Source organism: Carettochelys insculpta, chromosome 3 (genome assembly GCF_033958435.1).
Source record: "Carettochelys insculpta isolate YL-2023 chromosome 3, ASM3395843v1, whole genome shotgun sequence".
In the NCBI taxonomy this organism is placed as follows: domain Eukaryota; kingdom Metazoa; phylum Chordata; order Testudines; family Carettochelyidae; genus Carettochelys; species Carettochelys insculpta.
In genome coordinates, this window is record NC_134139.1 from 33,400,248 (window position 1) to 33,426,308 (window position 26,061).

Sequence of the window (26,061 nt, forward strand, 5' to 3'; positions counted from 1 at the left end):
AACAAAATAAATGGGGACACCATCCTGGTGTCCCAGATACAGGACTGTCCCACCAAAACCAGGACAGATGGTCACCTTTCATGAGACCCATGAAACAACTTATAATTTTTGAAGACATCTATCTGTTCAACTATGACGCTGGCAGCAGAGTGTCTCACAACAACAAATGCAATAACCCTCAAAACATCTCTGGGAATTGGGAAGCAAAAAAGCCTGGAGAAGTTTCAAACCCCAATCTGTGTTGTGCCCAATCTCTTGCCAGCAGGTAGAAGCTTGCAATCTGCTCACTGCAGAATGTTTGTGACGCTCCCTTCTGATTAGCTACATCCGTGGGAATCCTCAGCAATGGAGATGTGGCCAGTTTCTCTCTTCGTGGCACCTCTTCACTGTGGGTGCATCTACGCTAGCCCCCACATTCAAAGGGGACATGCCAAGCAGGCAGGTAGGATGAGGTTAATGAGGTGCTGTGATGCATATGCAGCACCTCATTAGCATAAATGCCATCACAAGAACTTTGAAGCTGCTAATTTCGAGGCACTGACAGGCAGTGTAGCCGTGGGTGCTTCGAAGCACATGAAGGACTTGCAAGTTCCCTTACACCCAAAAAGGAGACTTTGTCCTGATTTTAACCCATCATAGATCAGGTGAAAAGTAAAATGCTTTCAGAAGGGCATAAGGAGATGCAGCATGGTCCAATGTCTAGAGCATTGGCTTAGAAGATAGGAGACCCAGGGGCTGTGTCTACACTAGCAAGTTCTTTTGAAAGATTTTTCGTAAGAAGGGGTTTCTTTCAAAAGACCCCAAGGAGTGTCTACACACGAAAAGCGTTCTTTTGAAAGTAAATCAAAAGAATGTGGTGCTCCTTTCAAAATCACACTTCCTTTCCTATTTCAGGAACATTGTCCCCTTTTGAAAGCTTCTTTCAAAAGAAAATGTGTGTAGACGCTCTGCAGCGCCCTTCTTTCGAAAGAACAGTCTTCACTTTGGATCCCTGGCCCATTCTTTCGACAGAGCGGGGGCTGGGGCAATGCTCTCTTTTGAAAGAGCAGATCACTCTTTTGATCTGCTTTTTTATGTGTGGATGCGCTTTTTCGAAAGAAGCTCTTTTCAGAAGAGATCTTGCAGAAGAGTTTTTTTCGAAAGCTCTCTGTAGTGTAGACGTAGCCAGGTTGTTTTTCTGACTCTCTAGTGGGATCTGAGATGAGCCATTTCAGTACCTTATCCCTCTTTTGCTCTGAGCCCTTGTCCGTCTTGACCACTTAAACGGCGAATCCTTCAGGACAGGGGCTGTCATGGACACTGCGTTTGCAGAGTACTCTGTACAACAGAGTTCTGATCTCAGCTGAGGCCTTTGATTGCTCATGTAAAATAATAAAATTAATCACAGAGATGAAAGGGGATGATTCTTCAAGTGATTTTTGTTGTTTTAGAATAATTTACAGGCCATGTCAAGCCTGTTTTCCTCTCTGAATTGCTTTTGTTTTCAAGAATAGAATCCTTGGAAATGACCCATTGGTTAAAAACATAATCATAAATCTCTGGGAAAACAACAGTTCAAATGGCCATGGACATTGTCCAGCTGAGTGAGGGGAGGAAAGTGGGGGAAGGAGAGCACCAGCAGTAATAAAATTACTGAGTTAAACAGCCCCTTTAAAATATCTTTTTCCAGATTACCAAACCAAAATACTTTAATTGCTGAACTATATTTTTCTCTGTATCATGAACAAATCTAATGTGTGCAATGAACATTAGTGCATATAATAGTTAATGACTATACCACTCACAACTATTATAAGGATGAGTGTGACAGAGCCCTTTCACTCAATGACACAAATACCACAAAAATTGCATCATTAAACCATTGGAAAAAATCAGTAATATTCAAGAACTAACCCAAACTCTCAACAGCAGCGAGCCCAGCTTTCATCAACCTATGGGTTTAGTTGACTGTTTTCTTTTCTATAAGTTACTATTAGAGGTTGAACCTCTCTAATTCATCACTCTCTGGTCCACCAACATCCATAATCTGACTTGATTTTAGTTAGCTGGACAACCATTTATCATGGGTGTGGCCAAGTTTCACATAGTCTCACGAAGTTTGCTGACAGCCACCAGTCCTGGCTTTCAGTGTTCTATGCTGTTCTTTGGCTCCCATTTACTCCAAAATGTCTTCTAAGAGCGCAACAAGCAGTGGAACTTTTGGTAGTTCTGCTTGACAATATTGACCTCTCATAGTATGGCAAATTCTTTCATTTGCCACCAGTCCCAAGGGTGCCAGACTAGAGAGGTTCAACTTGTATTATTTGTGTATTTACTGTTTGTGGTACAGCAGTGTCAAGAAGCCCCAGCCAGGTGGGCTCTGCTGTGCTAGATGCCATACAGGCATAGAATAAAGGTTCCTGCCCCAAAGAACTCACATCCCAGTTTAAGTGATATTGCAGACTGCTGCCCAATAATTGCCTGAAGTCTGAATACATGCATTTTAAGATACTCTTGGAAATATGGGACTGGATAGCCAGAGATGATCACCTGATAATTGCCCCGTTCTGTTCATTCCCCATGAAGCTTCTGGCACCTCCCACTATCAGATGGACAATTGATTTGACCCAGTTTGGTCATTCCAGTGAGGCCAACAGCCACTGCAGGCCCAGGGCAAGGTTTGGGGGTGGGCCAGCTCCATGCCCACAGAAAGGGTGTAATGTCAGGAGGAAGGGGTGGGGCCTCAGGTAGTCAGACCTTAGCACTGCCCAGACTGTGGTGCAGTTCTCCCCTCCCTCTCTTTCCTCACAGCTGCACAGAGCAGTGCTCTGGTGGGAATTCATAGGGGCTCAGGGCTCCAGCTGCTGCCACAGTAGCAGCAGCAATGGCTGAGAGAGCTGGGCATCTTTGAATCTCTGGGCTCTGGTGCAATTGCCTGGGCCCCTTGTGTTCATATGCATTAGGGATTTTGGCATGGTAAAGAGGGAGAAGCTCCCATGGAAACACACTGCTGTTGACAAAGACAATTTCTCGGAGATGTAATGATGACTGTTTCTGCAAACTGTCAGAAGAACATGCCACGTAGGTGTCCAGTGCTACTCCCATGGCATGGGAAACACTGCTGCATCTGGGCAGGCAGGGGCTGGGAAGGATGATTCAGAGGCAGCAAAAGTGTAGCTTGATATCTAGCCTGAGATCCATGTGATCTGCCAGATCTCTTCACTTTGTGCACGTCAGGCTATGCTCAGAACCTCTTACCAAGGATGCTCAGGTTTGGGGGAGTACAAAAGGGGCAATTTGCCCTGGATCCCCCCCATCTAAGAGAGACCCCAAACTGAATGGAGTTACAGCATGGCACATGGGCTCTCAGTGCCGGTTACATTGCCCCAGCCACTCTTCCATCAGGGCGGAGAGGAAGTCAAGTTAAATTTAAATGGTATAGTGTTCCCACCCACAGGATCATGCAATGCTTGGAGCAGAGAGCCAGACTCTACCTGTGGGACAGAAGATGCCACTGCAGGCTGAGTGCAGAGCAGGCTTTCTCTTCACTTCCCACTCTCCTTCAGGGCCTCATCTCAGTGTTTTGGCCCTGGGGAGGCTCATTTTCAGATCTGCACTAAGCCTCCAAAAATCTCTGTGGCTCTACTTCTTATGTTGCTTTGCCAGTCCTCTAGTACCACAGGAACAATATACCAGCTCTCAAAGGCTGTTTGCAGGATTTGTTCCCTGAATATTTTTACATATGTTCTCATCATTTTATTAAAATCTTAATTAAGTGTCTCAGAAACCTGCTCTTGACCCAACTTAAATAATTTTTATTGACATCAAATGTTGCCACTTTACAATTCACCTTGTCTTCCATGTTATTATTGGGCTTGGTCTACGCTAGACCTCACAGTCGACAGCAGATATGCAATTCTAACTACAGCAATTGCATAGCTAGAATTGATGTACCTGCAATCGGCTGTATGGTCTGTCCTCATTGAGGGAGGTTGACTCCAGTTGACCTCTCTTAGTCCTGATGAGAGCAGGAGCGCAGGATGCACAAAATCAAACTCCAAGAGAATGACCCATTTTTGGGTTCAATCTTCTACTAAGTGTAGACATACCACAGGTCACCCTCAGTGTTCCCTGTAAGCAGTGCAGTTGGGCAGTCACCTTGGAAAGATTCAGCTACCACCCCCTGATTAGCAGAGTGCCCACAGTGTGCACAGCCAACAGCATGTGTATCTAGTGGTGGTGCACATCCACACACATAACAAACTTTTGTGCCTCCATGCACATAACAAAAATTATTCTGCCCATGGATGGAAAAAAATTAGAGGGAACAGTGGTCACCACACCATCAATCTCTTCCCAGTCCTGGAATCGGCCATTTTAATCCATGATAGGACTTTAGCTCTCACTCTGTGGTTACAACGTTTCCTTAATACCGTAGTCTCCTGTAAGAGAGTTTATCAAAAGGCTTTTGAATGTCAAAGTAAGTTATATCCTTTGGTTCTGATTTACTCAATATTTTATTAACTCTTAGCACTGTAAATGGTCAGGCAGATAAGATTTATTCTCTTAGCAGCTATATGGCTTTGTCCTGATTGGTTACTTTTCTGGGTGTTTTATATTTCTCTCTAGATTGTAAACACCTAAGGGTAGGGACTGCTTGTATTTTGCTTCTTGGACCCCTGCCAAGTATATTGTCAATGTTTAACAATAACAGTTAATATATTAGTGACTTGTTCAACTACCTTCTTGTAATGAAATAAAATTTATTGGCCTATAATTCCCAGACACTCTTTCTTTAGATATCACTGTAATACCTGAGTCTCTCACAAACATTAATCTGCAGACCTCACAACACCGCTGTGAGATAGGGGAGCATTCACCACAATTTACTGAAGGGGCAACTGAGGTTCCCCCCTTAGAACTATATGTACACAGCAACAGAAGAACCATCACAATTACTAGTCAACATGAAAAGGGGTTACTTCCAAATCTCTTTCCCCCTAACTCCTTTGATATAACATTGAATTTCCCTTTGGAAAAGTTCTGAAGGGTATCTCCAGTAAAGACAGAGTCCAAGCCTTCCTTTTTTGTGACTTTTTATGCCAGCAGGACTCTGCTGCCTTTGGTAAATGACCCTTAATCTTGGGCTTTCAGCACACTTCCAGCCTTTTCAATTATGTGTGTTTTTCTCTATCCAGAACTAATAAACTTGTCTGACTCTGTGCTTGTTTCAAATATACACAAGAGCAGGTTCACTGAGATGGTGGCCAAATGAAACCATGTCTACAGTGACTGTGTGTTAGGCACTGTGTAATTTACTTTAGACTGTCCCATAGGTTAAGCCCCTCAGAAAATAATACAGAAGAACCCTGTAAAATATATCTGAAAATAATCACTTCTACCTTGTGCTTGCTGCCTCCTAATTGCCTGAGCAAAAGAAGAGATGTTGCATGCCTGAAGGCTGACAAATCTGGGCTCTGGCAAACAAAGGAAAGGGTGAGCCTTCCAACACCAAGGAGCCTTCACAGAGAAGGTTGCAGGCTCTTGGAAGCAGATTTTCAAAGGTGTGCAGCCCCACAACTAAGGATGGATTTTCAAAGAAGCTCAACTCCCATTCAGACACCAGAATAACCATTTTGATAGTCAAATGATATACCTGCAGGTGTCACCTTGCGAGCAATTGGGTGCTGAGGGCTCCTAAAACCCCACTTCTGCCCAAATATCTCAGCTGCAGCTGAGCTCTTTTGAAAATCAGTCGCTATTCATCCTGACAGGACTCTTGAAAATCAGGACCTGAACCTCTTTAGAAATCTGGAATTCACTCTTTTGGAGCTTGATTCAAAGTCCAGTGGCAAAGGTTTGTTTGGAGGCTAAATGCCTTTTTGTGAGTGTATTTGCATATGTGTGTGTGGTTAAACTTTGTTGAAAATAGCTAGCTACTGAGAAATGCTAACATTGCAAAGGAATTCTTAATTCACTGTACAATTAATTACAAAGCTTACACGATATTTGTTTCACAAATGTTCATGCTCTGACCACAACTCAAACACTAGCACAAGTTTTCAGGACAGAAAATACTTATGCAAACATTTGAATCCAGCAGATCAGAAAACTTCTAAACTTTTATTTCCCCTATCCAGTCACTGGAACACAATTTTTCTTCCGCTCAGCCCTCCAAGCTGGCTATGGCTCCTGAAGCAATGAAGTGATTTCCCCAAGGAGCAGTCAATACATTGCCACAATCTTAATCTTATTTAGCATGGTAGCATGGTTTTAATTTTTCTGTGTTTGATCCCACAGCCTTAGGAATATTGATAGAAATAGGAACTGTTAAGATCAAATAAGGAGCAGTCTTTCGTAAATAAAAAATAAACGATGGCTTTTAGCTTTTCTGCAATGTTCAATCTTTTCCAACTGTGCCACTGAGATAAAAGGCTAGTGTGTGAGCAGAACTGTTAGCAAACACCCTAGCTTGCAGTGCCTTCTGCATTCACTATTGCAAACATTTTTGTTATAGGGAACAGATCAAATCTATTCAGAATTTTCTTGGTGGGGAAATAAAATCTGTCTCAGAACCTAAAACTGTTTTGTCTGCCAAGTTTTAATGCAGATTTATGAATTTCTGTTTTACCTAAATCAAACCCTTCCCCTTTGGCTTACAGTGAGCCCTGAAGTGTTAAGAAGTGTGTTTGCTATCCCCTGCAGCTCTTTGTTGACTTTAGTCAGTAGCTTTGTTTATAAGCCCTTGTTGATTTTTCTTCCTGCATACTTTAATTAGGTAGACTAAAGACAGCTGGTCTCAGCATACTCTTGATTCCTAGATTGTGTTTTTAACAGTCCTCCCTCTTCATATAGCATAGGTACTAGTGCAATAATCAGTGACAGGCCTAGAATGGGTTGTAATTAGAAACATGGAATAAGTTTTCTGCCTTTTAAAATCTGTCTCAACATCAAAGTGTTCCACACAAGTCCTCTTCCAGACTCTGCTTCCATATCTAAATGAGTGATGTATTTCATGCTATCTGTCGGGAATGATATAATGAAGAAAAGCAGCTTTGAGCTGAGGACTGATTTAAAAAACAGCTGGCTCACTTGAATGTGTTTGGAAGCATCTGTTTGCAGTTGTATTTTTCCTGTAAACTTCATAAACAAGACACAAGCTAATGTCAGATATAACCTTTAGCATGGATGCACCCACAACTCCTGTCAAACCCAAACATACTGTGTCTGTGCCATGCTGTCTGCAACAATACACCCAGGAAAGCAAGGCAATAAGCTCCTTGTGCAGGGAACACTAAGTTACTACTGTTTCACTATGCTTACTATTCAGAGATATTACCTATTCCAGCCTTAAGTAAGTTCTCCCAGCATAACTAAAGCTATGAGGCAGAATATGTGGGGTGATGTCTATTTAAAAAGAAGGGGGGAATGAAATTTTGTAAGGGGGCACAGCATGATCTGATACTGGGGTGAAATATATTACTGGTTTTAGGTACATGTATTCACATTTATATACTGAGTAATGAAGTTTTTACATTCTATGTACTTATTTTCTTACATGTGCCGTGCGGAAAGGTCCCCCCCCCATCAACATAACGGGAATTTCTGTCCCTTTGGCTTTCATTAGACAGGTTGGGGCCCCTACTAATTGCCAAGACAAAAAGTGGGGGCCCCACACAAAAAGTTTGCTCACCCCTGATTTTAAGCACTGATCATAAGGTTGGAAAAACAAAACAAAACCTAGTAAATGGTATCCCAGAAAGCAAAAGCTTTGGGGGTGGGAGGAGGGTGAGAAAGCGACTTGGGGTGGGAAGCTGAGACAAAAAGTTAAATGTGTGTGTCTAGGGGGAACAAGGAGAAGAACCTGGATACCCACCCCACCCTTTCTAGCTCACACGGGGGTTGCAGAAAAGCTAAAAGCCTGTGCTCCAGCTCCCTATTCTGGCTGCTGTCCGTGAAACTGTTTAGAGCAGCCGTGAGAATGGAAAACAATTCAAAGTTCATTCTGACTCCCAGCAGGAGGCCCTCGCAGAAGCCCAGGCGGGGCCAACATTTCTCCAAGATGGGCAGATTTGCATTCCTCCTCCCAAATCACCCACAGGTGAAACTGACACGCAAAGTACCTGGACAAACAAACTCCCCTCCCCAAGCCTGGCACGGCTGCAGCGTTAGGCCTGTTATCTGATCGAACTCTTACAGGCGGGCGGGCTGGTGAGCTCCCAGGGGCCTGCGTACGGCGTTGGGCTCGGGCGGGAGGCTGGTGCGCAGCTGCCGGGGTCTGCAGAGAAGGGCAGCGACCCAGGGGGCGGAGGCGCTGCACTAGAAGCCCGCGGAGGATTGGGCTGGAAAGACGCTCTGCGGACGTCCCGCTCCGGGCTGCCGGGGGATCGAGGGGGCAGGGAACCGCGAGGTAACCTGACCCCCGATCGCCCGGGGCAGTGCGAAGAGATCGGAGCTGGCAAAGGCATCGGACTGAGCAGGCAGTGGAGACCCTCCGACCCCAGCGCTGACAGGCCCTTCCCGAGCGTTTGGGGGCGCAGGAAGACTGCGGCAGGAGGCGACAAAAGCTGCAAGCCAGAGCTGGAGAAGTGAAGAGCTTGGAAGGACCCGCTGAACATCGGCTCCCCCAGGGTGAGGCCATTGTCAGGCTGGGGGAAGGTACCGCCTCACAGGCAGCCAGCAGGGCTGGCCCCTTGCTATACCGATGTCCACATCGCTGTTGCACCTCTGCGGGAGGAAGAGCAGCTCCAATGCTCTGCCTTAGTAGCTCAGCGTTGCAGAGTGTTTAATCCCTATCGTTCAACCCCCTGGGAACACACTAAGAGTTAGGCCCTGTGCTCCTGAACCCCCCTATTTTCGGCCCCTCCTTTACCCCGTTTCATAAATTCTCCAACTTCACTCAGGTGCTTATTTATGCCTTCGGAATACAGGGGAAGCACTGGTTAAAATCAAACCCTGTAAAGCCTCAAATAGAAACGTTATAGTGTTTCCCCACGTGGCTCCGGGAGTTTTTATTTCTGGTGCAGTGGGGGGGTGGTCAGAGACTGGGCCCTCTGCTCCGAGAGAGCTTAGCCGTTAGTGGTTCTGATCCACAAGGTAGATGGGTCCTGAATGTGCAGCATTCTCAGTTAGATTATTCCCTGCAATAAACTGGCCACCACATCTAGCACTGTGACTGACAGACCAGAGTGGGAAGGCCCTGCATTAACCCCACTACCCTAAATGTGATTGTATGCGAGTTTGAAGCCTACCATTCTAATAAAGTAAAAAATTCAAAGGTGCTGGTGGCCCACACATCCCCTTGAAATCAAGGGGTGCAGCGGGCATTCAGCACCTTTGCAAATAAGGCCAATTGTCATATTGGGAGACATATCCTGGGTCCAATTCTGCCCTCAAATGACTGGGAGCAGGCTGTGGCCCAGAGCACAACTCCAGGGTGGAAGGGCTGCTATCATTGAGGAGAGAATCCCCACCATCAGGTAAGAATGGAAACAATAAGAAAAGTAGAGATGCAACAAGCTTTGCAGTGGGGTGCGTTATGTATTGCTACCCAGCCACACACAGTTTCACCCCATGTTGTTGTGTTCTGCAATGAGCTTGCAGCTGCTGGGAGGGCCCATTCCTGCAATTGTGCAGCTGGCTGACTGCTCAGTTGCAAAGAACAGTAGGTGGCGCTTAGCTGATACAGTATTTATCTAGCTTTTTAATTACTGTATGGGATCTCCTCCCAGGCTTCTTACACAGATCAGTTCTGCTCGCATACAAAGGCTGCAGTGGCCGCAAAGCTAAGGACTGAATGGCCTGAGAGTATGGCCCCGTTCAATGAATGTGCTGCCAGGTACTTAGGGGCTTGTTAGACTCACTGCCTGTTTCAGACAAGGTCTCTTTACTGACAATTTATTGTCTTCCTTCTGAGGTTCTCCTCAGGTTTGACATGAGCTCTTCCATTTGACTCTTAGTATTGTGTTTCAGGCCTAACTGTACAGCCGCTATTAAAAAATGTCAAAATTAGGCCTCATTAAAAAGCCATTTGATCTGCTGGCTGCTTTTCATAAACTTGTAATTTGCCCTCTGGATAGTTTGATTACAAGTGACTGGCAGTTCTGAGCTAAACCAGCGATTAACAAGACTAGGTTTGTAAAGGTTGTTTGAGTTTTTAAACTCCCCCAATTATCTAGACTAGCTGGGCCTCTTATTATCTCAGTGGTTTGAGCATTGGCCTGCTAAACCCAGGGCTGTGAGTTCAATCCTTGAGGGGGGCGTTTAGGGATCTGGGGCAAAACAGATTTAAAAAAAAAAGGGGGGGGGAAGGTGCTTGGTCCTGCCGGAAGGGCAGGGGACTGGACTCGATGACCCCCCAACGTCCCATCCAGCTCTATGAAATGCGTTTATTAACGCATCTTGGCTCAGGGAAGTGGTATTCCTTAGGAGTCAGGACGGCGTAACAGACTAGATACCCCATGTAACAGATGCAGCAAGAAGGGACAGACTTCAGGCTTTGGCTTTTGATTAACAAGCCATGCAAAGGATCCGGCTTTCAGTGCTCCCCCCGCCGAAAGGCAATGCTTTCCAGTATCGGGTCCACGCGGCTGCCAGGCGAACCCGAATTTTTGTCGCCGCTACGTATTAGCTAAATGAGTCGCGCTTTAAATGATCCCCGGCCTTTTATTGGAAATTATTCTCCTTTTGCGTCCCGGGGCGCGTTAGCTCGCAGTGCCCCCTAGACTCTTTATGGCTTTTCTTTTGTTGATGCACTCGCCTTTGTGACGTTTCCTGGGCCGATTGTATTTGTTAATTAGTTGCTAACAGCGTCGTAATGTGGCCTTGATGGATAACCATGTCATTAGCACTCACCCCTGCAATTCACATCTCCAGCAGGGCAGTGGCTCTACCCCATGGTGAGACCATGATTTGTAGATTTAGTTTAGAGTGACACGCGGCTAACCTCGCTGTCTCCTCCGCTGCTTTCATTTTTCATCTCGGAATCACAGCCCGCTCTTCTCGTGTACCCGGAAACTTGTGATAGGCCACAGTTTGACCCTGCCAGAGAACACAGAGCCATTAAGACTGCCTGGGAAACGTGGCACCATACCATTGCGTTGCGAGGGGAAATAGATACAGTGTCTGCATGCTACTGGTCGTGGTGGGATCGTTTTGTTTTAAGGGCATCGCTTGCAAGACAGGGGTGGAAAAGTCACCGGCAAAGTCTCCCCTTTGTGCTCTTGCCATCACTCCTGGGCGCGGGCGGGGGGGGGGGCGCTGTGGTCTGGGCACCCCAGCACTGGCTTTGCGGGGATAAGACGCTTTCCAGCATGGGGACTAGTGGGGTGCCGCCAACCCCGCTCCCTCAAACTGGGACGTGGGAACGAGTGATCTCGCAGGTGCAGTTAGGGGCGAGATTTGAAAGCCCCCTGGTGCGGGGCGGGACGCGACACCCTGCATCCTTAAGGAGGGGGGAGACGGATTGTTTTGCAAGCGAATCCCAAAATGAAGGCGCCCCTCGCCCCCCGCAGGGAGCAGCCACCGGGCGGCTCGGGGGCAGCTGAAACCGCCTCTCCTCGGCTGCGGCGGAGGGGCTCCCCGGAGAGGAGCGACTCCGCTCACAGTAGCCTCGCGCCGGCTGTACAGCCCGCTCTGCCCTACACCGCACGGCACCGCCCACCGCCGCGCCTTGCTGGGGCCCCGGGCCCAGCCTGGGAGTTGTAGTCCTGAATGCCCGGCTCGCAAACGCCTGTGGGGAGAGCCAGCGAGGAGACTACGTTTCCCAGGGCCCCCTGCTGCTCCGCCGGGCCACTGGTCGGGCCGCGCTGCCAATCAGGGCACGTCATGGAGCGGCGAGCGCTCTGGGCTGTCCCCCAGCCCCGCGGCCGGGTCGGGCTCAGGATAAGGGCTGCGGGGGCTCATGAGCCGCCAGGCAAGTGTCAGGCTGATGCGCCTTAGCGGGGCGCGGGCCGGCGGGGCCACGTGAAGAGGCGGCGGTCCTGGGTGGGGGGGGCCTCCTCCGCCCAAGCCTGCGTCCCGGGGCAGCGGGGGAGAGGCTGCGAGGCTGGCGAGCCGCGATGAGGCGCCGCAAGCTGGCGGTGGCTGCCGGCTGCTGCCTCTCCTTCCTCCTCGGCACTTTGCTGAACGTGCTCTTCATCCCGGGCTTTGATCCCCACCAGCAGCGGCCGGCGCGGAGCGGGGTCCCCACGGCCCTGGCGGGCCCGCCTCTGGACCTGCCCGAGGAGGAGCGCGGCAGCCGGCGCTGGGAGTTAGCCAGGCAGATCAGGGAGCGCTACGAGGAGGTGGTCCGCTACCAGCACCACCGGGCGCCCGCGGCCAGGCGGCTGGTGAGGCCGCTGGAGCGGCGGCTGATGGACCTGGCCCCGCCGCGGACCTCCTCGGAGCAGCCGCTGCGGGTGGAGAAGGGGAGCGCGGCGCAGGCGGAGAGCCACGGGGGCGCCTCTCCCCGCGCCAAACTCGACCTGGCGCTGGAGCCGCCTGCGCTGGGCTGCCGGGACATCCACAACGTCAGCAGCGTGCGGTACCTGGGCTCCGGCTACACCAAAGCGGTCTACAAGGTGGTGCTGAACCGCACGCTGGCCGTGGCGCTCAAGTCGGTCGATTTCGGGGGGCACGACATCGAGACCTGCGTGCGGCAGTACGCGGCGCTGGACGCCTGCTACCGGCTGGCCTCCTACAAGATCGTCAAGGAGATGGTCCTGCTGCAGCGGCTGCGGCACTCCAACATCCTCCAGGTAAGCCGCGGCGGCTCGGCCTCCTGGGACTGAGGGACACGTCGTTGGGCGCATCCGCTGGAGGCGACCCAGCAGGCAAGGCTCAGCCTCCGCGGCTCCTTCCAAGCGCCTGGCGTGCCCAGGGGTTCGAGCCCCCCGCGGGCGCTCTTCGACCCAAGGGAGCGGAAGGGTGCAGGAAGCGCGGGGTACACCCCGTGCAGTTAATGCAGGCGGGAGCTGGGCGGAAAAAAAAAAAAAACTAGGTAGCGTTGCTCTTGCTTGTGCTTAGGACATTACCTTTCCCGGCCTCGCGGAGCCCGAGGCTGGCCAGGGGGTCAAAAGCCTCAACTGGTGCTACCAAGCCTCCCTCTTAGTACACATGCAACACTGGGGGTCAGGGACAGCTCCTGCTGCAACACCCTCTGAGCGCTAAGTGTAGTGAGCTAAAGTTTTGTGAAGAGCTGCAGCTCTTAATTCATCACCCTTTAAAACTCACACACACGCGCACACAAAATCCCTTCTGCTCGCTCATCTGTGCAAAGCTATGGTTCTGCTCTCTTCTGGCCCCTTTCATCAGCGTAAGGAGCAAACAGGCAACCTTTCCCCAGAGCAGGTTCAGCAGGCATACCCGAGGCACGACTAAAGACCTTGACAGCCTCCCTGAAGTGATGGGTTGGGGAAGATTTACCCCGGCCTGTAGACCGGGGCGGGGGGAAGCTCAGGAACGTTGTACATTTTCATTTTGCTAATTGGTGCGGAAGTAACGCCCTCCTGGGAGAAGGCGTAGAGCTGTGCCTGGCCCAGGAGCCTTTTCTGATGGTTTTTGCACCTACGCGAAAAAATAAGAAGGGTGATGGGGGGAGGAGGAAGAAGCCTAGGGAGATAGGAAGTCTCTCAAAATACGTGCAAGAAAACACTAATCCCAATGAATATAAACAGCAACTCCGCTGCTCCCCAAATGTGGTGCCTCCTCCCTCGGCAGTATGGTAGTTGTGTAGTTTCGTTGTGCGTTTTAGCGTGTGAATGTCAAATACACGCAATCCTGGCCCCTGGAATATAGAAGGGATGGGGTACTGACCGGCACAGAGCGCGGCCTCACTCCTCCTCTGTGTACGCTGACACTGCTCCACTTCCCAGCAGTGTCAGTGTTGCCTCACAGGGCTATTACCCGTCCAGTTTAATTTCCACAGGGCTATTTGAATGGAAATTCCTGGTACATTTGCCACAGTGTGGAGTGTTGCTGAAAAATCAAATCAGTATTACAAGGCGCATGCCCCCAACTAGCTTTTAAAAGGAATCAAACTGGCGGTTTCTGATTCTTCAGTAACAAAAGGTACCAATCCCCCCGCCCCCAGTATTACAGGTCTCAATGAACAAAACCCTCAATTTTCAGACCCTGAAAGTCTAGTACAGTACATGCAAAATAGGCTGGGGAAGTCAGTTTCTTTCTTGCTTTCCTTTTTGGGATGAAAATGGAGAAAACATTTTTGTAGTTCTAGAATTAAAAAACAAATAGTCAACCCAATAAATAAAGCGTTTTCTCATTGTTGCCATCATACCGCCAGGTGTAACTGTAACAATGAAAGCAACCTATCTCGCACGCTAAACTACAACTTCTGCTAGAGGTTGCATCATACGGAGAAACTGAAAATAGATCCTCATAGGAAGAAAGTCAAACGGTCACTGCAGTGTACACAAGGACATAGATAATGCTGACAGCAGGAACTACAGTTTAAACGTGGGCTTTCAAGATTTTCCTCATTTTCCGTGGAGAACAAACCATTGTTTCTACCAGTTGGCTAAAATGATGGTTTGTATTACAGATGTTAGAGTTGCAGTTCCTCTGCCTTCCTCGGTGGGTTTCGCTGAGCATGCAGTATTCCTTTCACATGTTGTTCAAAAAGAGATTTCAGCATATGATGAAAGTAATTTGGAAATAATTAGTCATCTTCACAAAAGAGAAACCAAATTTCTGTCCTGCATTATCCGTGCATCAAGCCCCGACAACAAACTCCGGTGCTTACACATGTGTAGACAATGGGCTTCCTTTAAACTGGGAGATTCATTGTGGAAACAGCTTATTGACAAATCTGCCCCTCATCTTTTCCGCACCCGATAGGAAGCGCTGGCAGTTTATCCTCCTGCTCGCGGGAGGACCCAGGAGTCGGTAAATGAAATCAGTTGTCTCCTTGTCCCATTTTCCTTAGTGAGCAGTCACGTCCTGCAGACCCTGAACGAGAACAAGCACATGAAGGGGCGCTTCTGAAAACTCCCGATAAAATCTGAGCTGGGACACTGTTCTAATGTGCAGAAATCCCGCGTGTTAATTACGACTTGCCACCTAATTACAAAAGAGATTAAATTTAAATGCGAAACGTGTTTTCCATTTGGCTCAGATTCGCTCCCTTGTTATTATTTTGGCTGCCCCCTGTCTCCTCAGACACCAGCAGAATTTCCTTTCGACTTGTTTGCTCCGATCAGATAGCAAGAGCCAGGACAGAGCTGGGAAGCCACGTAGGTCACTGCTTATTTTTGTTGATTGCCTTCCTTCTGTAAAGCGAGGCGGGAATATTTGACCAGACTGACCTCATAAGGCCGCTTCAAAAACCTGCCAGACGTTATCTAGTCGCAGCTGGGCAGACTTATGGGCCAGGAAAAGATCTGTAATGCCATACTAGGGTAATCGGGGCACATACAAGGGGGAAGCGAGTGTTTTGAAAGCCGGCCTGCTATTTTTTGTTGTGTCTACTGTAAAATCCCCGATAGGCCGTGATCCTGCCTCGGCTGAGGTCAGTCACCAAATTAACGCAGGATCAGGCCTCTAAGAAATCCTTGTGCAGAGGATTCCGCAGGAGACCGCAGAAAAACTCACAAGCCAACATATTTTCCCCCAGTCTCTCCTGGTTTGTGACACAAGCTCCCATTTTAACGAGAAGAAAAGAGTCTTTAAACGTCCCTGACCATGTCGCTGACGTCCAGCGCATTACAGAAAAACCGTGCACGTCCCAGTAAGAAAAGCTTTTCCTTAGCTCTTCTGCAGCTGTAGAAGCGCAGGGGAGAGCCTGTTTGTCCTCAAACGCCTTTCACTTTCTGCCTGCACGCAGCGCACCCATCAATCACCGAGTTCCTTCGCTAGTAAAAGGGCCAGTCCGTTTCCGCGCTAGAGAGACGGGGGGGTGGGGGGAGAGGTAATATCTTTTACTGGCCCAGCTTCTGCGGGTGAGGGAGACACGCTTTGACACCCAGCTGGTCCCGCTAATAGCCCGGGCTAACACAACACCGCTGCATAAATTGCCACTGCTACTTCCAGTGGGTCTTAATCTAGCAAGGCAGAAGTCTGCTGCTGGGCGTAGGTTTGGAACAGAGTTCCCAGCTCCAGCAGCGGGCGGTACGGCTGAAATGACTCCCCGGACTGCACAGCAGTTTCAGACTTGGAAAACAAATGCGCTGAACAAAATCCGCAGAAGCCCAGCCTGGCAGCGCGGTGCTGCTCCTCCCAGCGCGGAGGTTTGCAGCAGTAATAGGTTTGCTACGGCGTTTGACAGCCCCGTAAACCAGCCATAAAATATTGCACTTTTGTTTCTCAAACTTCCCCTTCCAATTATGCCCCCCCAAACACACAGCGAACACTTAACACCCGTTCGCCAGCTGCGGCCAATTATTAGCTCGACCGCGTCCGGAGCTGCTCCGTGCTTCAGATCCTGTTGCCTCGCTCCGCTCTCTAATGATCCGGCAGCAGCGTGCGAAGAGCAGCAGCCTCCTTCAGGCTAGCGAGGGAGGGAAGAGAGGCTGCTGGAGGGGTGGGGGGAAGAGGGAGATCGCCCCCTGTCCTACGGAGGAAATTGCAGGAAGGTAAAGGGCTGACACACGCACACGCCGATGCACAAAGCGGTATGTAGCGTCACGCTTCTAGTGGGTTTCCCTGCGCTGCAGCGCGCGCGCACCCGTCCGCTCTCAGGCCCGCGTGCGGGGCTCTCTGGGGGGTGATGCAGCTTTTCTGTCCCGGAGGGTGAGTCGCAGGAAAGGAGCTTTTCCCGGAAGTCTCTCGTAGCTGACAGCCCGCAGTGGCTGGGTGATATAACAGCCGTTCCCTCCGGCCTGTCTCTTGTCAAAACCAGCTCCTTCCCACCTCCCCTCTTTCCAGGCGCCCTTTCAGACTGCCTGACTAGGGCAGGGTGTAGGATGGGGTAAGGGACTCGTCTGCAGTGACCGAGGTGGAGCCGGGATCCAGGTGGGGCGCGTCAGACCGGCCCGAGGAAAGGCGGGGGCCCCTGGCCAAGGGAGTGCGGGTCAGTGCTGGGGTGGGGTGGGGGGTTAATGCAAAAGAACCAGGAGGTAACTTTCCCTGTAAAGGGCTTGTGTTAGTCTGGACTGGCCGTGCGCATGGGTGTGAGAGATGTTTGTGAGTGTGCACGTGCGTGTGTGTGAAAAGTGCGCGCGCGAAGTGTGTGTGTGTGTGAGAGTGAGAGTGATCGCCTCGGGATCTGGGCAGGGGCGCGGATTCAAAGGGCCAGGCCGGCACTTGTCCATCACGCTCCGCGCTGTCGCTAACGGCGAGTTGCTGAGGCCCCTGCTCGCCCGCGCAGCCATTGTGCGAGGCAGGTGCGGAGGGGAACGGTCTGGAGTGGGCGAGCAGGGGGCAGTTCATTACAGCTGATTAATGACGAGGGGCACGGGGGAGAGGCGGGCTCGGGGTCACTGAGTTGTTGTAACGGAGAGTTTAGCAGCCCGCTAATTGCTCTGCGCTGCTCGCTCTCCAAGGCGGTGGCTGCTCTGCTCGGCCTTTCCCTCGCTGCTGGGGGGTTTTCCCCGCCCCCGGACGACGCTAACATGGTTAGTGATTCCTGAATCCAGCGTTTCCGCGCCCTTACTGGGGCAGCCGGATTAGTTTGCGCTAATCCCTCCCTCCAGTCTGGCTGCAGCTAGGGAAGAAAAGAACACGAACCGCAATTTATTGTTAATCTCCGACCACGAACACGATTGTAAAGACACTGGCAATGTTTGATTTACTGTAATGGTATAATTACAGGCCTGGTAGAGCTGAATTAAGGGTGCTGCCGCTCAGGGGCATAAACAACCCTTTGGACGGCGGGGTCTCCCCTTACAGGCTGCAGAGGGGTAGGAGGGAAGGTGAGAAACTAGCAGCTTTTGTGACAGGGCACAATTATAGTTGTAACGCTAATAGGTGTGATTCTCATCGCCCAGAGCGCAGCTCAGTGTGGTATACTGGAGAAGAGCCTCCACTTTGGCCACAATCTCTTTTTTGATTTTTAAAACAAAAATAAGAAATAAGGGAAGAGTGGGTGTGGAGGGGAACAGCCGTGACCAGCAGCTGAAAATAGACCAGAGGCTTGTTAAGTAAAACCAATCCCTTTTTTGGTTTGGTTTTCAGATGAATGTTAAAGCAAACACACTTTAAAAAAATCACAGTCCAGATTGGGATTTTATCCCATTTTAAATCTGAAATAATTCAGTTGTCTTTAATGGATTTATTTTAGATTTACATTTGTGTAAGTGGCCTTGATTGTGCTTCGAAAACAACTTATGTTAGAAATGAAAAACGTCCTATTCAAGATTTTGTTTCTGGCGTGGACACATCCAGTGGTGTTTGAAAACCTTATAGGTGGGCATGATGCGGGTTATTACAGCCTGCTAACATTTTTAAACTTCACACGTTCATCTATTATGTAGGAGGTAAAGTAATGTTACCATCATGTATCAGAGGGGTAGCCATGTTAGACTGTAACCGCAAAAAGGAGAAGTCCTATAGCACCTTATAGACTTAAAAAAGTCTGTTAGTGTATAAGGTGCCACAGGACTTCTAGTTGATCATCATGTTTGTTTAACATGTTTTCTAACATGCTGCATACCATGCTGCAAGTCCAAGGTGGGAACGTCCTAAGTAGGATCCCGATTTTTATAGTTTGAGCATTAAAATGTTGAGGTCTTAATATAAAAACTGGTAATTTTACCATGGGAAGAAAATATTTTCTTCTGTATAAATTCATTGCTTCACTCAGCATCCACCCTAATCTTTAGTCAACACAGTTTGCATATAATGGGACATGGAGGGATCTCTAGTGGCGGATCAATTGTTGTTTCAAGAAGATGGGGTCTCAGGGAATCAGGAGCTCCGATCCAGAAACTCTTTGCTGGAAGCAGGGGAGAATACTTAGTGATGTAATGAAGAACTTGTATTTGTACTGAATATTTGGTCAACCTTCTGAGTAGACAGTGAAGTGGCATTGTCAACAAAGAGCCCGGGCAAGATGGTGGCTGATTGCATGGTGAAACTGTGGTTCTGAAATTTGGATTGGGAGAGGAGCATAGAAATGTCCTTTTACAATGGAATCTTCAAAGCAGAGTCCCTAATTAGAGAGAATTAACCTATCAGAATGAGAACTTGGGATCTCATTATGTGCTTGATCTGCATCCACAGATAAAAGGGCACAGTATAGCTCCAGGGGCCTACCTACATGGGGAAATTTTCTAACTGCTGTTACTCTGTTTTTATTGGAGCAGTTTTAAGACATTTTAAACTGCCTGAAACCAAATGCACACCATGACTTTGATGGTTTTAAAATTAGTTTAGCTGAACAAGTTTTAAAACTGCTCATTTTTTTTCCCAGGGTAGGCAGGTACTAGGGATAACCTTTTCAAAAGTAAAAAAGCAGTCAAGTAGCACTTTAAAGACTAACCAAATAATTTATTAGGTGAGCTTTTGTGGGACAGACCCACTTCTTCGGACCATAGCCATACCAGAACAGACTCAATCTTCAAGGCACAGAGAACCAAAAACAGTAATCAAGGTGGACAAATCAGGAAAAAAAATGATCAAGGTGAGCAAATCAGGGAGTAGAGGGGTGGAAGGGGGGGGTGAGGTCAAGAATTAGATTAAGCCAAGTATGCAAACGAGCCCCATAGTGACTCAGAAAATTCCCATCCCGGTTCAAACCACGTGTTAATGTGCCGAATTTGAATATAAAAGACAGAATGTAAAGGAATGGTGTGAAAAGTTTTCTTTAGTAACATGCAAACTGTTAAGCCATTAACAGAATGGCCCACTCCATTAAAATGTTGACTGACTGGTTTGTGGATCTGGAGTTTTTTTTATGTCTGTTTTGTGCCCATTAACCCTTTGTCTAAGGGAGTTAGAAGTCTGTCCAATATACAAAGCATCTGGGCATTGTTGGCACATGATGGCATATATGATATTAGTTGAGGAACATGAGAATGTGTCCATGATTCTGTGAATAACCTGGTTAGGTCCAGTGATGGTATTTCCAGAAAAGATATGTGGACAAAGCTGGCAGCAGGCTTTGTTGCAAGGAAAGGTTCCAGGACTGGTATTCCTGCAGTATAGACTGTGGCTGTTAGTGAGGATCCTCATAAGGTTGGGATGTTGTCTGTAGGAGAGAACAGGCATGTCACCCAGGGCTTCTGGAGTGTGGCATCCTGATTAAGGATAGGTTGTAGGTCTTTAATAATTCGTTGCAGTGTTTGAGTTGGGGGCTGTAGGTGATGACCAGTGGTGTTCTATTCTTGGCTTTTTTGGGCCTATCTTGGAGTAGCTGGTCTCTGGGTATTCGTCTGGCCCTGTCGATTTTGTTTTTTTTATTTCTCCTGGTGGGTAATTCAGGTTTATGAATATTTGCTAAAGATATTGTAGTTTTGGTCTCTGTCAGTAGGATCAGAGCAAATGTGATTGTACCTGATGGCTTGACTGTAATCAATGGATCTCGTTATGTGTGCAAGATGGAAGTTAGAAGGGTGTAGGTAAGTATAGTGATCAGTGGGTTTCTGGTACAGTATCAAAAGTATCTAAGTGATTTAGGAGTCTAAATCCCAAAAATGATGTAGAAATGTAGAAGTCAAAGTCTCAATGTCTTTCAGTGTAAGTCTGGGTCCTAAGGAATAGTCCACAGAAAGACATAGTCATAGTCTACAAAAAGACATAGTCAAGGCAACACTTAACTTCTAGGCACCCTGCTCTTTAGTGGAATTCAAAGCCCCAGATTAGGAGACCTGGCTCCCTCATGCAGTGGGGCAGGGGAGTTAGATGGCTGAGAAGGGGAGTCTCAGTTTCCATCTATGCTACCCAGTAACAATGCTAAGATGTGGGGTGGGTCTGAGTTCTGTCTCTCTTCCACTCAAGATTTAGGATGCTTCCTAATTCACCTCAGCTCTTGCTCACAAAGAGGGATCCACCATATTATAGCTACTAGCCAGGTAGTCAAGGGGTGCTTACCTGGCTATTTCCCAACCCCTACTCTGCCTGATTTGGAGCAGGTCTCCCTTAGTGGTGCCTCAACCACCAGGTTATCGGGTGTGATGAGGTGGGGCTCTTTCAGTCTCTCCTGGTGAAGCCCTTCCACTTTGTATAACAAGTGAAGTATTAATTGCAGCAGGGACCTACATCTCAGGCAAATGCCCTAACCACTGGGGTTGGGATCCAGCCTTTCTTGAGCCCAGTTAAGATTTATTTATTTAATACACAGGGGAGTAGCTTCAGTGGGACAGGGTGAGAAAACTCGTGCTATACGACCCAGTATCCTTATGGTTAAGGTGCTTATCTGGGAAATGTGGGTTTAAGTGCCTGCTGCAAATCAAGCAGAGTGAGGATATGAAAACAGGTCTCCCAATACAACTCTACCCACTAGGCTGTCAGGTATTCTGGGACAGATAGAGCTGGTTGTCTTCTGTGCAGGTAAGGCATGCTCTGGGAATACCTGCCAGATTTCTCCTTGCAGGCCAATAGATGGAGGAACACCTCATTGGAGAATTCCACTGTGGGTGAAGTGTGAATTAGCACACTAACAAACATGGTGGCTTTACAGCTGCTCACCAGCAGAAATTGGGATGTCTAGGCCATTTGGGCACTGACAGGGTGAGGTGGCATCTGAATGGGTTTTTGAGTCTCTCATTGGTGCCTATAGTCTGGATTGAAAACCCTGAAGTGAGAGTTAGCACTAGATCACAGGGAGATGCAGACAGCTAAGTGCATATGTCACTTTTTGAAACTGTTGCCCTTTTGTGTAATGTGGTGTGGCAGCACAGAGCCTCCTTGGGGCTTGAGGTGGAAAAAAGTTAACATTACCACCTGTTGATGGAGACAGTTTTCTGCAGCTTCAGTACATCTCCACAGCCCTGGGGAGCCTGGGGTGGGAATGGAGAAGGCCAAGGAGAGCAGACAGATGCGGCTTGGCGAGGAAGGATGAATTACACAAAGTGCTTCTTTATTGCAAGAGTGCTTCCCAACAGGCCCAGATGTTATCCTGCACTTTTAAGGGTGAAGAAAGGATCTGTTAACAAGAACTCCAGTGCTGTTGGACGCACAAAGCTGATACAATTGCAAACCAGCCATAACTATTAATGTCATTATTAGACCAGCCATATGCCTCAACTATGAAGTGTCCAAATAGTATTTTCTCCCACTGAACTGTCTGGGACTGTAGAGGGGATTTGACTTACATAGCTGTTGGCAGGAAGGGATTTCCACAAGGCAAAAATATAGACTTAGTTAAAGAGCTGTACCCTCATTACTCACTTTCAAATACGTCATTCATAAAATTAAACCCATTAATTTCTGTGATTGTTCCTCTGTGTTAAATTACTCCAAATGACTCCATTTTGAATTTCTGGCTTCTCTGTTAGAACTGATGACTTGCAACTTCATCAGCCTTCCTTGTGTAGGATGCTGACAATCTGCTTTCTGTGCAGCATTCAGAGACCAATGGCACCATTTCACCTTTTGCAAAAATCAGTTTTGCTACTTGAACTCTTCAGGGGGACACTGTGCATGTAAACCCTGTTCAGGATGTTATTTTTCACTAAACTATTATAATTTGTGTAATGAGGATTCCAAGGGCAAACCTGCTTTGTTAGTTACCAGTTGGGCTAATTTGTAAGGCAGGTAAGTGCTATTGTCTAGTCCTTTCTTTTATCAGATAGATAGCAAAAAAGCAAGAGGTTATATGACTAGTTCATGGTCATTCACTGAGTCTGCAGGAGCTGGGGTGAGACACAGGATTTCCTGGCTTCCAATGTCCCATCCTGCCCATGTTGTCTTTTTAGATCTGCATCCTGCCCTTGATCAGTGGGTGTGTCCTCATTAAGTTGAGGAAAACTTGTTTGGTTCGTATTTCCTGTCATGGTTCTGTAGAGGGTTTGCCCCATCTGTAATAGCAGTTCAAATCTTTCTACACCAGTGGAGAAGGAATGTTTCCTGACAGCTATTGCAAGGAAATAATTGTGTTCCCTAGCTTCAGTGGTTCGTTGGCTGCGCAAAATGATTCACTCATCCTTGCAGTGGTTTAAGCCATCCACAAACTCAATTGTGACAGAATTATTTTGAGTTAAAGACTGCTTTCTGCAGTGCAAAGCATTTGAGGAGACAAGGTGTTGTTCGTACATTGGGTGTTTTAAATCTATCCAGAGATGTTCTTAAATATCTTTTCACAAAGATCCAGATTACTAAAGGCATTTAGAACCTAAAGATGAAAACAGAAATTTATTGAAGTGTGTTTGTGTCCAGGTATGATTAGAATTCTGCACTTCTGTGGTGTCTAAAAAAACTGCTCAGACCACAGCCTCCACCTGCCAGTCTATATCCATCTGTTGCCTCTTACTTAGCCTGTAAGCTTTTGGGTGCAGGGAATGTGTACAGTGCCTAGCATAGAGGTTGGTGACCAAAATAGCAAGAAGAACCCATTTTTTTTAAAATTCAGTATAATACTCAATAATTCAAGAGCTGCAATGCGTGCAAATACAAGACAGTCCTTAATAAATAATATCAACCCATACTTTCTGTAACCCCTGTTTTTAGAGCAGTGCACACACAATGATTTGTAATGTGATACATGTTTACTGCAGGACATTTGCAAACTTTTTATGTATTCTGTTTCCTTGTACTTTACATGTGTGTATTTGTACCACTGTGTCTTTCTGACTTTCACTCCTGAACTTTCTCTCTCTTTGTAAGATGCTAGATTCTGAATTATTTCATTTTTGTTTTTGAAATCACTGGACAGATGTTCTTATACATGGATAAAGCACTCTTCTGTATATTCACTGTCTGTGAACAGCTTTCCTTGTTTCACTGTCTCTTGAGTTGCCACAAAGCTAGCCACAGTTATGCTATTTGGGCTATGTCTACGTTATCTTGGAAGATTGACTCACTCAGCGTCTATCTTCCTTGGGTTTGATTTGCTGCACCTGGTATGTATGTGTAAAATTGACCTCTCAGGAGTTGCAGTCACTTTTAGATGTCCACTGTTTATTGAAAATAATCGAGGGTTTTTTTTTTTTTTAACTTTGCAATTATAGTGTTGGGTGCCACAAAGAAGTCCTTACAGAGCTGCACGTGGCTCTGGGGGTGCAGGTTGCAGACCCCTGGCCTAGCACGATAGGATCCTGGTCTACAACTGTGGCTCCTGCCCATTGTGGTAATAAAAATAATCAATAATAATAAAGAAGCAAGCTATTGTTTTTCTCCAGTCTCGGCCTGGCCACTCAAGATAAGCAAAAGGAACGGCCAGTGTAGTATTTGTGGACCTGGTTCTTGAAGACTTCATATGGTTTCTGGCTAAGCTCAGAATGAACCATGATAGGAAAAGCTACTTATCTGGGGACTTTTCAGCTGGAGCCTAAACAAAGCTCACTTGAGGGAAGTAAGCCCAGCAGTGAAAATGATTTGAGACATTTATCTCAGGGGACTTACGCTGAGGAATTAGTTTTAATATAAACAGCTTTTGTGAATGCTTGAACAGGACTGCCTTGCTAGCCACTTCAGGACAGAAAACATGCAGAGATTAATCATTTAAATAATGTCATAATTTAAAGTGAAATGTCCACACAACCCCACTGAAAGGGATGCAGTCATCACAGGTAGAAGTCAGGTAGATTTTGATCCTTCAGATTCTCGCCTCAGGTATACCTGTTCATTCCCGTTGTAATCCTGATTAAGTTAGTAATCCCATTGATTTTAACTGACAAATTAGCAAGAGCTTTCATGAATAAATGTTTTCTGTGCTGGATCTCAGGATTGTGCAATGTAGTTCTATATAGACCTTTTTTTAATAGAACTATGTAATTTTGTAGCTTAATTATGATGTAAATGAAGAAAAAAAGGGGAGAGAACTTTTGTAAGCCTTATTTTACTGCCAAATATGGGCCTTTGTGGGTTTTGTGTGTGCATGTTAGAGAGATATACAAGTGAATTTCACTTCTGTTCTTTCTTTTGAAAATATTAATATGGATGGTAGCTATGATGACACTTATGTAAATTTTAGCTCTTTTAGTGTGCAACGCTATTAATAATATTAGTTATTAATAGCAAAAAATCCCCTCCAAAATACAGTTGTGAGTAGTTAATTTAATATTTAAATTATTTACTGGTTGCTTACAAGTTCCATTGCTAGCCTGAGGGAACAAGAAGAAATTTTGCCCCTGGGCTTTGACATCCAGCTTTGATTCCAGTCCCACAAAATGCTGAATGCATCTTGGATGGTGCTGAGTGGCCTCTACTCCCTGTGATGCCTCTCTATTTTACACTTACCTAGGAAGATTAAAGTTAATTAAATAACCTAATATTTGCCATGTTAAGGCACTCACCATGTTCATAGGTGGCTTTGGATTGAGGAGGGCTGGCAAAAATATGTATAATGTACTTGGTAAAGTTAGAACATGTTAAACATTTGAGAGAGAGGGAAAAAAAAAGATTTTAGGCCAATCTGAAAATCCTAGAATAATTATTGCTAAGTAACAACTATGCATCAAGGCCCAGCCAAGACATCAGGTGCCAGTAGAAGTTTCTCTGATTTGTCTTTCTTTGGTTTGATTCCATTGGCATGTCAAAGCACTCTGTGATTGGCTCCTCTAAATTAGTCACAAGGTGTTTGGTTCAAAGTTCAGCTGTGTCAGTGGGTGTCTTTTTATTCAGTGCAATGAGAGTTGATTCAGGTCCTGAATTACTGTTAGGCTAGCCTTGCCATATCCAATTCTTGACTAATTTTCAGTTGGCTAGGTGTGCACCTTTATCTTTGAAAGTAAGATGTGCACTGTGTACATGAACAATTTTTGCCTGTTAAGAACCAGATTCTGCTCTTACACTGGAGTAGATTTGCAGAGACTCCAAGCAAATCACTGAGATGTGAGTGAGAAGAGAATCAGGCTGTTACTGTAACAGTGTTACCAGTTTTATCAAAGGAGATTATGCCTTTTTTCCTCAGAAGCTCCAGCACTTGGAGTCATGTGATTATATGAGCAATCTCAGCTTTCCTTACAAAAGAACACCAATTCCTAGTCCTCATAATATCAAAGAGGCTAAAGATCGGGGGACACTGAGATCAACATCTAGAATGAAAAT

At 47.0% G+C, this 26,061-nt stretch overlaps 1 protein-coding gene across 2 annotated transcripts in view; it reads left to right on the forward strand.

The window, feature by feature from the left end:
* Positions 1-11,877: 11,877 nt before the first annotated feature.
* Positions 11,878-26,061, forward strand: part of PKDCC (protein kinase domain containing, cytoplasmic) — a 52,453-nt gene continuing 38,269 nt past the window's right edge. For both annotated transcript variants that reach the window (XM_074989600.1, XM_074989601.1), the window contains exon 1: positions 11,878-12,716. In XM_074989600.1, the coding sequence (XP_074845701.1) occupies positions 12,039-12,716 (678 nt within the window). In that variant the 5' untranslated portion in view covers positions 11,878-12,038. The remainder of the gene's footprint in view (positions 12,717-26,061) is intronic.